Below are 14941 nucleotides of genomic sequence, written 5' to 3' on the forward strand. Positions count from 1 at the left end.
TAATTATTAATATTCAGCTTCAATATCACCCTTGAACCAAGAGCCGATGATGACCATCCAAAAAGCCAAACTATAAATCGAGGTCTGCAGGAATCCCAAGTAGAACGACGTGCAACAGTGAGAAGTTCCATGAAAGCCTTTGACAATGGAAGTAAAAGAGATGGTAATCCTCATAATAATCCCAAGGAGTTTCATTTGAGGAAACATGACGCCTGTAATTAGCAACAAAAGGAGTCGAGGGAAATGCAGTGCATCTTTCTATCCTGGAACACAAGAGGCTTTGCTCACTTATTCGATGTTCCCTGGAGAGGGAAAGAGTCCCCCTTTGTAATGTGTCTCTAGGAAACCTGGTTAAGTGAGCCTCCATCACGAGACGGGTATGTCATTCTATTGAATCCTGCAATAAAAAAACCCTATAGGTAGACCATCATCAGGATTGTTAATGTTAATCAAAATAACTCCATGGTGGTCCATCACAGACACATTTTGTCCAAATCCATTTCTTCAAGGTGGCATACTAGGAACTGCCAACCCAGATGCCGAGCAAAGGAAACACCTGTTAGTATTAAATGGTTACTGGAATCCGAAACAAATCAGTTGTAAAAACTTTGTAAATTCGGTTACCAGACACATTGACATATTTTGTGGGGATCTAAATTGCACCTGGTTTAAGTTAAATCAATCAACTCGGTCGTTTTGACCACTAGTTAAAGATGAGGAAACAGTAAAAAATCACATATGGAGAAGTGCACTCAAAATTTGTAACTGCTCAATGGTAAATGAACAAGTGAAAGGTGACCAACCTCCACAGGCAACCTGGTCAAAAAACAATTCACAGTCTATAATTGACTATTTCTGGGTCTCCCAAAATCTCTTTGAACAGGATCTTTCACTCGAAATTTGTGAAATGCAGAATAGTGATCACAAGCTTCTACGATTTTCCTGTGCGATTGAATGGCTAGAGATAACTAAGAAATATTGTGTTCCAGCGATGATCAATGCAAGTGGAAACCGACTGCGAATAAATGCTCCTTAAATCCGGCTTATGAATCAACACCTATTAAATCAGCCTAATGGGTCACCGTTACTTTCAAACTGCAGTTGTAAAAAATCATCTAACATAACATTCAGAACACAACACAAACATTGTTACACCATGCAAATTACAAATGCTAAGAGAATGATGCAAAGAGACATTTGACTGATAAAATGAGCAGGAGCCTCGAAATTGAGTGCAAAGGATATAAAGGCTGCCATTGGAGAACGAAGATCAAAATATAGAAATTGGCTAAGATCGCAAAGAATGATTATCGAGCAGGACCAAGCAGAAATCTTTTTGAAACATCTGATTACATTGAATTCCTAAGAAATCTGGAAAATATTAAATTCAGGAGATGTGCAAAATCAATCTTCTGTAGTGCATGAAATCGACGCTTCAAGGTGGGAAGCACACTTTGCAAAAACGTTTTTCAAGCCTATGAAGGAGTCAATCAAAGAGAGACACATTAATACGACAACTTGGGGCATGCAAATTTCATCGACTGACATTGAACTTGCTATAAGAGATCTAAAAAGTTCCCGTGCAGCGGGCCCCGACATGATTTTGAACGTAATGTTAAAAATGAACGCAGTCGAATGGGCTGTCCTAATCGAGACACTTTTTCGGTGATTATCTGTCCAAATGGAAATACCAGACTCTTGCCGAGAAGCCATAGTTGTACCAATCCACAAAAAGGGCAATCGGGCTGATCCAAACAATTATCGCCCAATTGCCCTTTTAGACACTATTGGCAAAATCTTTGCATCTTTCTTACGACGAAGACTGGTCTCTTGGACATTGAGTGAACAGATTTGCGACATCCGACAAACCGGATTCACCAAGGGCGTCGGAGTGGATGCAAATCTACTGATACTTTTAATGTCATGAAACTTGAAACCTTGAAAGCCAAGAAGAAAATACATCTGGCATTTATTGATTTGCGTGGCGCTTTTGATAGTGTCAATCGCGAACTACTATGGAACAAAATTGTTGCATGGAAATGCCCACCAGACTTGATTGCTCCAATAAAAGCATTGCACACTGAGACCTCAATTCGAATTTGCTTGAACCATCAGGGCGAGCTTTCAAAGAGGGTACCTATTAACAGAGGTGTCAAACAAGTTTGCCCATTGGCAGCTGAGTTATTTAAATTGTTCATTTCCGACCTGCCTAAGCATCTAGAGCCTGCACGCTGCTTTTCACCAAAAATAAATAACACAGAAATTCAGTGTATCATTTATGCAGATGATGTGGTCCTAATAGACTCAACATAGATTGGCCTGCAACAGCTTTTAAACAAGTTACAAGAGTACTTGACAACAAACGAACTAGACTTGAACTCTGACAAAACCAAAATTATGTCAATTGGTGCTGGGACCTCAAAAAAGCAAAGATCACACAAATGGTACTTTAATGGAATACCATTAAGTTCAACAAATTCCATCAAATATCTGGGCATAATGTTCAATACTTCAATAAATGAAAAACACTGGAAGGCGGATTTGATGAACAAAATGAATCAATTCAGCATTCAAGGTCTCAAATTATACAAATCACATGGCAAATTTAGTCTAACACCGATCATTACTTTTTATTGCAAAAAAGTTATACCGGCAATTACATTTGGATCAGAATCTGGATGGAACATTGAAACACAGTTTTGGCAGAAGTTGGAAGGTCTTTTTTGGTGAAGAGTGTTGAAATTACCTTCTTATACATCAATGATCCAACTACGATATGAGCTGTCACTGAACTCCCTGCACACGAGTGTCATGTGGAAATCTTTAATGTCCCTCCGAAAAATAAAATTAAGTCCAGTAGCTCCAGCTTACAAACTATTCACGGAAAAACCAGACCAACGACAGTCCCTACTTTTGCAAGAGTGGTGTCGGCTGCTACTAGGCAAATTGACACATGCAGACTTAGAGCTAGCTGAACTAATTTCTCGACCACAACGTGTTAAAAAGAAGTTCGAGCTTTGGAGCTGGATACAGAATTATGATCAGCGATTGACAATGCCTATGATGCTGAAATCAGGAATTGGAGCTCATAAACTAAATGTGCAGAGCCGTTATCTAACCAACTGTCCATCACGACATCATTGCGACCAATTCTTGAGACTACGACTGAATGCACTGCAAACCAAAGAGATGCAAACCTGTCGCCACATTAATTAGGCAGGGAACAATCTTTGTCGATTCTGCAGCCTTCAGATCGAGTCAATAGAACATCTTATGACTGGTTACACTGCGTTAGTAACCCGGCGGACGCAACATTTAGGCACTTTTGCCCCAGCTACCCTGAACAATCAAGACTGGTGGCAATATGCAACCTGTGGCCAAAATATTAAATTGACGTACGCTGTTGTACATTTTATGGATTCATTGAATAAGGCACATAATCTCACATAAGCAAAGTGGCTGCTCTATGAGTAACAAATTATGGCCTGTGAATTTGAATATGTGCTGATGTTTTGAGCTGAAAATGTGTAATAAAAGTACGGGGCCAGTATGTTTACATGCAGGCCTGTCGAGCTGAAACTTTCACAAAAAATAAAAATTAAAAAAGGGGTTTGAACAAATACATGACCGAGAGGAAACTTAAAATTTAAAATTCAAAATCAATACATTTTTGGGCTGGATGACCTGAATTTGGGCAAAGAATTGTGGAATGATGTATGCTAAAGATTGCAATTGGCTCTAAAAGCATTCATCACAATATTTGGATTGTAAGTGGAGCACAAAATAAATTATATTTGCAAAATGACATCATGCACAAAATGTATGTATTCATAAAGAGCCAACACTCACAAGCACCTGGGCGCTACAAATACACATGAGACTAGAAGAAACATGTGTATGTTTAGATTTCTTAAACCAAAGGGCCTGGTCTATACTGGGTGGAGTTGTACCTCAATTTGAAAACAAAAGACAAGCTTACCATTGTGCCCAAATTATGCTATATTTGATTTAGCTCCAAATAAAGAAGGATGCCACTATTCCTGCATTTACCAGACAGTTTACAGTAGCATTACCGAAGAAAAAGGGGCAACCGATGAACGCCCTGATGCAGTTGTCTGCCTAAATTAATCCATGAGACATCAAAGATTAGAAACCAAAAAATACCATTTGTGGTCATTAGGAATGTCCTGGTTTGAATATTGGTGAACAAGAAAAGGGTGTCAGCACTTCATCTGGATGTAAACACAGTGTCAGGGATTGCAGCGCAGGAATCGTACTTCACTGCAGAATTCAGCAACCAATTTATTGGGAATATCCTTGAAACTACGTGAATTCACAGGGTTAATTATCTAAATCATAGGACTGTAAACCAAAGGGAATTTTTTTAATTCAGTCTGTATACCCATATGAGCCAAATTAAGTGATATGCTGTCATCAGGATAATTGTGTTCTATTTCAATTGGGTGAATCCGAAAGAGAAAAAAAGCAAGGTGAATATTCCAAAATATTTGAGGGTTGTGGCTCTCCAAAGAGATACTGCCACACAATTAGAAGGGAGTACAGAGGTTCCTCCATTGGCGTAGTTCCCAGAATGTTCTAAGATCGGTAGAGGAGCAGATTCAAGCTGCAGATGCTTGCACAAATGAAGAAGAGAGAGATCAATTAAGGAACATATTTATGGAGTTCAAAGAGGTTTTTGCCAAAGATGCTTATGATTGTGGGCTGACTGATTTGCAAGTTGCCACACTACCAGAAGGATATGGTAGGGAGCTAGTATTTGTGTGACAATATAGGTTACCCTTGGCATGTCTGGAGTCACTGGCTGAAGTAATTAAACATTTTGAATCTAGAGGCATCTAGAGGCATCATTAGGCCCATTCATAGTACTTAAAATACTCCAATATAGGGTGTACTAAAGTCGCATGGCTTAAGTGAATTGAACAAGAGGGTATCAGTTTCAACGTTGCCCCTCCCATTTATTGATCAGGGTCTTGCACAGGTTCAAGGATTACAGGTTTTTACCACCTTGGATCTTACAGCTGGTTACTGGTGTGTACCATTAGGGGTGAAAGGAGAGAAACATCAGTTGAGTAACTTAGTGTACGTTTTAAAGTGAATGTGAAAAGGGGGATTCAGGGTGGACCATGGGGTCTCAGAAGGAGGTGAATTGTCTATAAGTGTCTATAAGTAACCCAAAGAATGAGGAGTTAACCGATGCTAGATTAATTAAAAACAGGTAGTTGGTGAGAACTTCAGTAACACATCAATTACTCGCCTCAATCATGGTTCTTTCATTGTCTATCAATTACAGCATAATGTGTTCTACATATCAGTCCCTATATCTGTACACTCTAAATCAATAACTCTGGTAGGAAGCAACATGGTATCACTATTACAAGAATGTGAACTATTGTGTGGCACATTCATGGTGCTTTGTGATTCCTGACTGATGTGTGTTTAATTGAGTGCATTCTTTCTCTGTGATAATGCAGAAGACAACCCCAGTCTGTGCTTTGCACAGTTTGTGTGTGCAGTACTAGGCAAAACACAGGGCATTATCAATCCAGACATTGATAGCTCATTCACTTAAAGCATATTCTGTCAGTGCTATAAAATACACCATAGAGGTAACACTATTTCACTTTTGATATTAATCCCATTAATAGATTTGAATACAAATATATGTTTTGTTTTTAAAACACTGTATGGAACATTTTAATTCACTTAATACACTGTATTCATCATGATTAATGTTGTGATAGCTAAATATCTCCACAGAATATGGTTAATGTAATAGATGCTGTGTTTCACATCATACAATGTTTTGAAGCAAATTCAGGAAAATGAAAACAGCTGCCCTGAAAAAACTGATAAGCTGTCAGACAATGTGATAATCAAAAATGATAATCAAGGAAATGTCATGCCATCCTCGGATGAAGAGTTTTGGTATAGTCTGTGTGAAACATCTATCTGGAAGGGGTTAAGTGTCTGGAAAAATAATGCATTTTCTGGTGTGTATCCTGCCATTGAACATGATTCAGCTTCTTGAAATCTCGTCAAATCTGTCCAATTAATAAATGTAATTTGGCTTGTCAATGGCATGTATATGACTCATTATCCTGTGTACTGCTCCCTAAATGATACCCTAAATGATACCCGGAATGGGTATGATGGGTTAAGGAATTTCTATGGTAGTAATGGTACCCAATTGTCATAGGCAAGTAAATAGTCTGTTTCTTGGAATCATTCTTGAAATGCACTAATATTTGCTTTAGTGGTGAGGTGATGTTTGATGCTGTACTTAACATTGTCATTAAGAATAACAGGGATTGTTTCATTGCAATCCTCAACCTTCCCACATCAGACAAAGGATTTTGCTGCCCTCCAACAATCTGCTACATGACAATCACATAGGCTAGGAAAGAAAGGTACATCAGTGATACTATGATATGAGGTACTGTGAAATGCCAGGTGGAATCTCTTAGGACATATTCATTATAGCAGTAGAGAACAACAATACCCAGAGAATAACACCGTCTTGGATTTTAGCAACAACAATGTAATATTTACCACCCGGCCACCACCAACTCCACTGTGTACGCCCTATGGGGAAAAAAACAAATAGTTCAATGATGAGTTAAAGTGAATTGATATGTTGACAAAGTAAATACATGTATGATTGTCGCCTTGTCACACTGGCTAGCTAGATCATTGAATCTTAAGTTTGAGTCACCAAGGTCATTATTTCTTAATAGGATTACATATTTAATAGCTAAAAATCCGTCCACTTCAAGATGTTGATACAAGTGAGGCTGTGTGTAACAGCTCACAGTGTTTTGAAGTAGACACATGTATGACAGCAAAGCTGTGCTGTGAAAAGGCTGCAGGGACGTCATCCTGGGGTTGCCAGGGGTTGCAAGTGCAATCTCTGCCGATTTGTTTGCAACCCCTAATAATGTCTTGTGACTCCAGCATCCTCCTCGAATCAGAGGATGCTGGAGCAGTGGCTAAGGGAGGTGTGCTTCGGCTGCAGGATCCTCCATTTTGTTCTTGGCCCGTTTGCAGTTAGGAGCTGTGCAGAAGACATCTCTCCCGAGCTCAGGCTGACGGCCTTGTGGTGTCGTTGGAGAGAAGCTGAGCAAAGCTTTGAAGCAACCGAGCCTTGCTTCTGCCAATGAGGTAGGTTTTAGTTGTGTGTTTGTTATAAATTAAAATTGTTGAGGTTGAAGACCTCTGATGTCCTTCCGCTCCACCCAGCCACCTCACCCGGTCCCGACACCTGAGTGCCGACGATGCACTCAGGTTTTGGGACCTGGTGAGCTGTAGCAGAAAGGACCTTACATCTAACTGTGACGCAGCAAGCTGCTGCTGGCTAGCTGCCTGCACTGCAGAAGGCCCTGTCAGAGCCTTCTGCACTGCAGGCAAATTAGGCCACCAGCAGCGTTGCACTTGCTTCCTGAGTTTGTATGTGTACCCACTGCCATTAACAACCATCATGTGAGTGATTTGGTGAGCAGGCTTAAATGGTGTCATATCACAGATCCCAATCACCTTTTCAACAGGGACAGGTGCGGCAGAAATGCAACCACTTGAGTGGTTTTTGGCTTGCATCCTCATATCCTATATGAAGAATGGCTTCCTTAAAACGTTAAATGGTTTTCTCTTCGTAAAACAGGTATTCAGAGAGGAGTGCATCTTGATAGGATCAGCGACAGGAAGTTATATGTAAACGTAAATCTGGCACACTCGTTCATTCATATGCACTAATAAAAAGCCCCATAATGTGCCTACATATTTAAAAGCACACCCCAGCTCACTTGTGCCCACTCGTAAGCACCACATGCTCTGACTCTCCGATGAAGGCTCTCAATCCCACAGCATACATGATGTGGGCTTCACACATCTGTCAGGCTTGGTAGTTCAGTGGGTGGACAGTTTGAGGCAGAGAGCCTGATTTACAAAGTCTTTTACAATGGCGCAATCCCATTGAATAACGCTTTGTAAATCATGCCCAGCGTGTTTGTATAACCCGCAGCCGACAGGATTAGATCCCGGAACGACTGGCTCAGACTTTAATCTGCAAGATGCTAATCAAATGAGCGTCACTAAATTGTTTGATGTTGGCAGCTATGTTGTACAGTTTGTAAATGGTTAGTACTAATATCACCCGTCTTAATAAGCAATAGTTTCATGCAGTAAGCATGGGCCTTTGTCTGGAAACGATTTGAAAGTGCCAGGAAAGCAAAGGGAAATTCAAAAATGTTAATCCTATTAATATTGTTGTGTTTTAATGACTAAATAACTTGCAATAAGAGCTGTAGTTTGCTGTTTAAATCCCGGCTACTGCACTGAGAAAAACTGTGTGACCATTTCCTTTATCCACTTTCCAATAATGGGAGCATTCAGAAACCTGTTCTTCAGCACAATCAATGACTCTAAAAAAAGCTGTACGTTTAATGTGCATGACACAAACAAAGCCCATTTTTAGAATTAATGATTGAATCTGTCAATCAATACAACCTTACTGGCATCAAATTGGAGCATCCAAGACATTTAGTCCAGGTGTTTCAAACCCCTTAGGTTTTCTTAACAAATGTTGTACATTTATTTTACAGTAAACAAGATTCTGAAAATAACTCTAGGAGCTATAACGCTGGGTGTTACTTCCATCAAACTAAATGGTACTCATTTTATTAACCTGGATACAATGACAATCTGAGTTGATGGCCTGATTAGGAAACAAGTAAGTGAGCTACGGGACATACATGATTCTCATTAGCAGTCACTTAACCCACTGAGCTAATCTTCTCGCTTTCAGTGACTGTAAGATGTAAGAAAGAAGAAAGGTTGCTGAAAACTCCAATTGTGTAATTGTGTGTTTCTGTCTCATGGTCTAAGTGAGCTCTTCCTGACAGTTTCATCACACATTTTGCTAAAAATGTAACCTCTGTAATCTTAATCCGCAGCCGTACGAGGGTAATCATTTTTCTGCAACAGGGACACATTTTCGGTTAATCCCCAGAAATTCAGACATGTAGGAAGGCTAAAAGTGAAAAAGATAAAGAATTTCCTGCCATGGAAAATGAAATATTTAAACTATTAGATGAGAATGAAGGAAAAATCAAAGCAGTTGACTATTACCATGCACAAATCATTGAGTTGCGAGAAATATTCACTTAAGTCAGGAATGAGAATTCTGCCCTTTGCCAAGAAGCACAGCAGCTCCATGCACATCGCAGAGAAATGAAACAGCAGATCACTAATTTCAAATCTCAAGAAAAGCAGCAGTGCACCGCGTTCACTGAAGCTGAATTTAATCACAGCCTTAGCAAGAGACTTTGTCAGCATCTGTCCATGTGGCAAGGCCTGACTATGGTTCAGTATTTAAGTCGGAATTACCCACAATTGCTCACACATGCTTATCCAAAACAAAACCGGAGTGGGGGACAAAATGACACATTCCACAATGCATCATGTAGCGCCTTGAACATTATGAAATCTATCAAAGCTTTGATGAAATCATTTAAAAAGAAAATGGATAGCTATATCGTCGAACATCTAGGGGTGGTCTCTGATATATTTAAGACCCTTCAGATTCCTTGGGAACAATATGGACAGTATTTTCACCTCACTTTAGACATTGCTTCTGTCAGTAACTTCTGTGGCATGAATGAACAGAAAAATATGTCATATGCGGATTTTGAGAAAGAAATAAGACACCAATTCTCACTCTATCAATCTAGTAGCACCATGGCTGCCTGCAAACCAGGCTCCTTTACCGGGTTCCTGCAATGAGGACTTACCGGGTCATTCCGACAGAGGAGGACCTGGTAATTCCTCCTTGCAGGAACCATTCCCCATTCCCATTTGAGCCCCCACAGGGCTCAATGGGAATGGGGAGGGAGGTAATAAAGGGCACATAACAACTGGCCCATTATTACATCCCTCTTCCCCTCGCGGGACCCGGAAAGGGCGCCTGGTTTTACCAGGCATCCTTACAGGGTCCCTCAAAGGGAACCTCATAATCGGTGCTCCCGTAATGAAGGGGGGGCGGTCCCGTACCGGCCCCTTTCATTACGGGAGTGCAAAGGTCGTATTGAGGCCCATAGTCATTATAGCATTAGAGAACAACAAATACCCAGCCAATAGCACCATCCTGAAGTTTAGCAACAACAATGTAATATTTACCACACGGCCACCACCAACTCCACCGTGTACGCCCTATGGGGAAAAAAACAAATAGTTCACTGATGAGGTAAAGTGAATTGATATGTTGAGATGTAAGAAAGAAGAAAGGTTGCTGAAAACTCCAATTGTGTAATTGTGTGTTTCTGTCTCATGGTCTAAGTGAGCTCTTCCAGACAGTTTCATCACACATTTTGCTAAAAATGTAACCTCTGAATTCTTAATCCGCAGCCGTACGAGGGTAATCATTTTTCTTCAACAGGGACATATTTTCAGTTAACCCCCCGATATTTCCTTGCAAACAAGGAGCACAGACTCAAATCACTCGTTTTGCAGATAGCCGAAGGAGAATACGACCATCGACTTGAGAACCATGGGTGAGTGCCAATGTGTGCAATGTATCAATTAATGGTAACTTTAACATCTCATTCTCAACAATAGAAAACCTGGAGATTTGGACTCATTGTGACATGCTATTTTGCAATCTATGAATGTCTATCGCTCTGAAATATTTTTAAAATATGTATACAACATCAGAGTTGTAAACATGACAATGGAGCTGGCTCAGGTCAAGTTTATTCAAATAATGTTAATTTGAGGTGCAGCACATCAATCAGTCTACTCCATGTTTAGGTTATGGCTTGGGTCTCAGTCACGTATGTGACACCTATTGGGGTAAAACTTAGTGTGAATAGTGTTAGATGTCCAAGGTGTATGAATTTGCATCTGCATTACTGATGTGTCATTACCCCTAGCAGAAGTGTTGTGCAAAAAGTGTCATTTGTGTTGTGCATGAAAGCAGATGATGCCACTTCCTGTGATGTCAATTGCCAAATGACGTGCACCAGCACATCCTGTGATGTCATTTTGGGGCAGGGATCAAACGACATTACCCCACTTCCTTCAATGTACTTGGGGGCGGGTTCAATTGACATCACTTCCTGTGATGTCATTAGGGGGGTCAAGGACCATGTGATGTCGCCTTCGCTACCCCTGGCCTTTTGGTGAAATTACGTCCCAGAAAGGCTGACAGGATCAGTACCAATATGAGATGTCCAAATGCTAATGTGGTAAAACAAAATCTAAAATTAGGAGGTTTGGTGTAGTCTGTGAGAAAATCAATCTAAAAAATCTTCATTTGTCGTAGGAATAACAGCAGAATATGGGGTTTATCATACAAATAATTGTTTAGGTCTGTAAAATAGCCTCTTCAAAACACAAGTAATTTGGGACTCCACATGAACAAAATTTGCAGTCTTACTTTGCAGAGAACAATTCCCTAATTGTATTCCTGAAAGGCATACGTGGAGTCATGCATCTTCCATGTCCACAATATCTAGATCAATACATCTCAGTACAGATGACATTTTCACAGGTAGGAATATGGTTTTGCCACAGCATTTGCTTTACAGAACCAATGAGCAGGTCCTAATAAATGCATCCACAATCCACAAATATATGGAAGAGCTGAGAAAACACTAGCAAGATGTTTTTTTGCGTTTGCGCAGAGGAATTTTGAAAAAGCTGCTGACAGTCCAACTCATACTATGACAAGAAAACATCTGTGAGGGAATAAGAGATATGCAAGAAGGTATATAAGTTTGACTTTGGTAAAGATAAACATAAAAATGCAAATGTCCTCGCATCATGGTGCGTGCCATTTAGAATTGTAGATAAGGTTTCGCCTGTAGTCTACAGAATAGCCATAAAAGAGGGAAAGTTAACTGTGGAACAATTTGTCCATGTTAACCAAATTAAACCATTCCACCCAAAACAGGAGGTTAGAACACATTGATGAAACTAGTAGGGAGTGAAAAGTGTAATTCTGTTCTGAAAATGAAGTGCTTGCACCTCAAAGGGATTCACCATTGCACGTAAGTCGGTGTGAACAATATACAAAATATCAATCTGGAGTGTAAAGGAGTGAAAGGAAAGATCAATTAGTTGAGTAACTGTGTGTACGTTTTAAAGTGAATCTGAAAAAGGCGGAATGAAACAGATGAGTATATACATTTATAAAATGAGAACAATGGGTATAAAAAAATAAAGTATATTCAGGAAAATGATCAAAATGTTCTAGGTGTCCAGTTGACTTGCATTTTGATTGCTAGGTCCCAAGTCGATGTGTGAGACCAATGGCATAGGGAATTACTTATAGGGGATGATCATTTATTTTATTTCATTTGAGAATGTCATATTGAGGTCTGTTATGTTATCCTGCATTTTCCTAAAGCCAATAATGGAAGATGTGCCATATTGTATCTCTTATAATCAAGGTGAATATTCCAAAATATTTGAGTGTTGCAGCTCTCCAAAGAGATACTGCCACGCAACTAGAAGGGAGTACAAAGGTTCCTCCATTGGCATAGTTCCCAGAATGTTCTAAGATCGGGAGAGGAGCAGATTCAAGCTGCAGATGCTTGCACAAATGAAGAAGAGAGGGATCAATTAAGGAACATATTTATGGAGATCAAAGAGGTTTTTGCAAAAGATGCTTATGATTGTGGGCTGAATGATTTGCAAGTTGCCACACTACCAGAAGGATATGGTAGGGAGCTAGTATTTTTGTGACAATATAGGTTACCCTTGGCATGTCTGGAGTCACTGGCTGAAGTAATTAAACATTTTGAATCTAGAGGCATCTAGAGGCATCGTTAGGCCCATTCATAGTACTTAAAATACTCCCATATTAGGTGTACTAAAGCCCCATGGCTTGAGTGAATTGAACAAGAGGGTTTCAGTTTCAAGGTTGCCCCTTCCATTTATTGATCAGGGTCTTGCACAGGTTCAAGGGTTACAGGTATTTACCACCTTGGATCTTACAGCTGGTTACTGGTGTGTACCATTATCTGAAGGTATATAACATGTATTTGCATTTTCCTTTGACAAATTACAATATGCATGGTCCCAGACCCCTTTTGGGTATGTCAGTAGTGGGAGTGAATTTGGGATATTCCTGAGCAAGGCACTCCCAGATGCAGCTGGGATAAACTTTCTAGGCCATGAAGTGACAGTACATGGGTTAAACCTGCAAAAGAAATAAGTGGAAGCAATTCAGAAATGAAAAGATCCCAAGAACCTAAAAAGTCTAAAGAGTTTGCTAGGATTGACAGGTTACAACACGAAATGTATTGGACTTTACGCAGAGATTAAGCAGCCTATAAGCAAATTACTAACAGAGAGTGTGCCCTGCAAATAGGAAAAGGAAAAATGGGCAAGTAAAACAAAAAAAAAACTTTTTGATAAACATGCCATTTTCGGCATATCCAATAAAAATGAAGATTTCTTTGTAGAAATAGGAATCACAGATCAATGTATGTCAGCAGTACTCTACCAAAAACAAGATGCAAATAACAATTCTATTGCATATACAAGAACAGCATTGTCACAGGAAGCAACCAAATTTAGTGAATATGAAAAGGCACGTTTGACGTCTGTATGGCCATTGCAACATTTCTGTCCCATTATTCAAGGGATATGGGTGATTGTTGAAACACATCACCAGCCTCTCTAATGTTTACATAGTAAAAGAATCAGATCAGGGAATTTGACCAAGTCAAGAATGACTTCATGGATGTTAGCACTACAGGGATTCCCAGTGGAAGTGAGATGTGGACCAAACAAAAAGAGTCCAATTGGTCAAGGGCTATCAGATTACATGATTGTGAAGCTGTCTGTATGCCTGAAGACACTGACGTAGAAACTCATTTAAGGGAATTTGAGATATCCCCACACAATGCTTTCAATGAAGAAACATGCAATGATCATCCAACCATTTATGTAGATGGATGTGCATATCACATGGAAGGTGATTCTGAAAAAGAACCGGTGGCAGTGATACAAAATCTTTGGGGATAATGCAATGACATTCCAAGAGTAAGCATGAAGTTAGGACCCAAAAGCAGTCAAGTTGCAGAATTGGCCACCATTTATAAGGGAATATCTACAGCCATAGAAAGTAATCTTTAAGAAATAGTTGTAGTGACTGATTCTTATTATGAGCTAAATAGTTTTATGGAATATTTACCCAGCTGGAAATTGAGAGGAATGCTCTCATCTAACTAGAAACCATTTAACCATGTCAAAATAATCCAAGCCAAAGACAAACGGGTTTCAGTAAATGGCATGATCATCCACTGGAGGAAAATACATGGTCATTTGAAAACACCACGCGAAGAAAAGGAAGGAAATGACAAGGCTGATTAGTTAGCCGAAAATGGAACTGGGATGGCAGAGTTGCTTTCTATTATAAACAAAAAGAGAATTAATTTACAAGAAGGGCTGATGATTCACAAATCAGTATTGGGCCAAATCCAATGGGATTTTTTCATTTTGATGGTTGATGCTATGTCATGCCCACAATGGAATAACTGCAGGCCGAAGAGGCTCCCAGAAAACTTTGGACATTTTAAAAGATTATCCTTATTGGCCTCACATGTCATAGGATTTAGAACTCTATACGAGAGAATGTCTAGTGTTTGCACAATTTCAACCTGCTTCCCCAACACACAGGGTACCATTGCTGAAAAAAGTTTTGACACTCCCATGGTCACACCTACAAATAGACTTCATTGGGCCTTTGCAAAGGCCAGCACAGGGAAACAGGTAATTCTTTACAATTGTTTGTTTAATTTCTAAATGGGTGTGGTGCATCCCAGCCCCAGATTGCAGTGTGCACATGGCAGCCACTTTGCTAGTCAATCATTTGGATTACCTCAGAGAATAGAATCAATCCACATAAGTCATTTTACTAGTG

The 14941-nt window shown here is 39.8% G+C and overlaps 1 protein-coding gene across 9 annotated transcripts in view; it reads right to left on the reverse strand.

Moving 5' to 3' along the window:
* LOC138580695 (uncharacterized) overlaps positions 1-14941 on the reverse strand; it is a 583872-nt gene that overhangs the window by 183566 nt on the left and 385365 nt on the right. For 4 of the 9 annotated variants that reach the window (XM_069651434.1, XM_069651433.1, XM_069651432.1 and 1 more), the window contains one exon: positions 6571-6603. The exons of 2 other annotated variants lie outside the window; for them this stretch is intronic. In XM_069651434.1, coding sequence (XP_069507535.1) covers positions 6571-6603 — 33 coding nt within the window. Of the gene's footprint in view, positions 1-6570; positions 6604-10188; positions 10222-14941 lie in introns of all 9 variants that reach the window. 3 more of the 9 variants (XM_069651436.1, XM_069651435.1, XM_069651431.1) reach the window with 1 other exon arrangement.

Source organism: Ambystoma mexicanum, chromosome 3p (assembly GCF_040938575.1).
Source record: "Ambystoma mexicanum isolate Mex_15411 chromosome 3p, UKY_AmexF1_1, whole genome shotgun sequence".
Taxonomy (NCBI): domain Eukaryota; kingdom Metazoa; phylum Chordata; class Amphibia; order Caudata; family Ambystomatidae; genus Ambystoma; species Ambystoma mexicanum.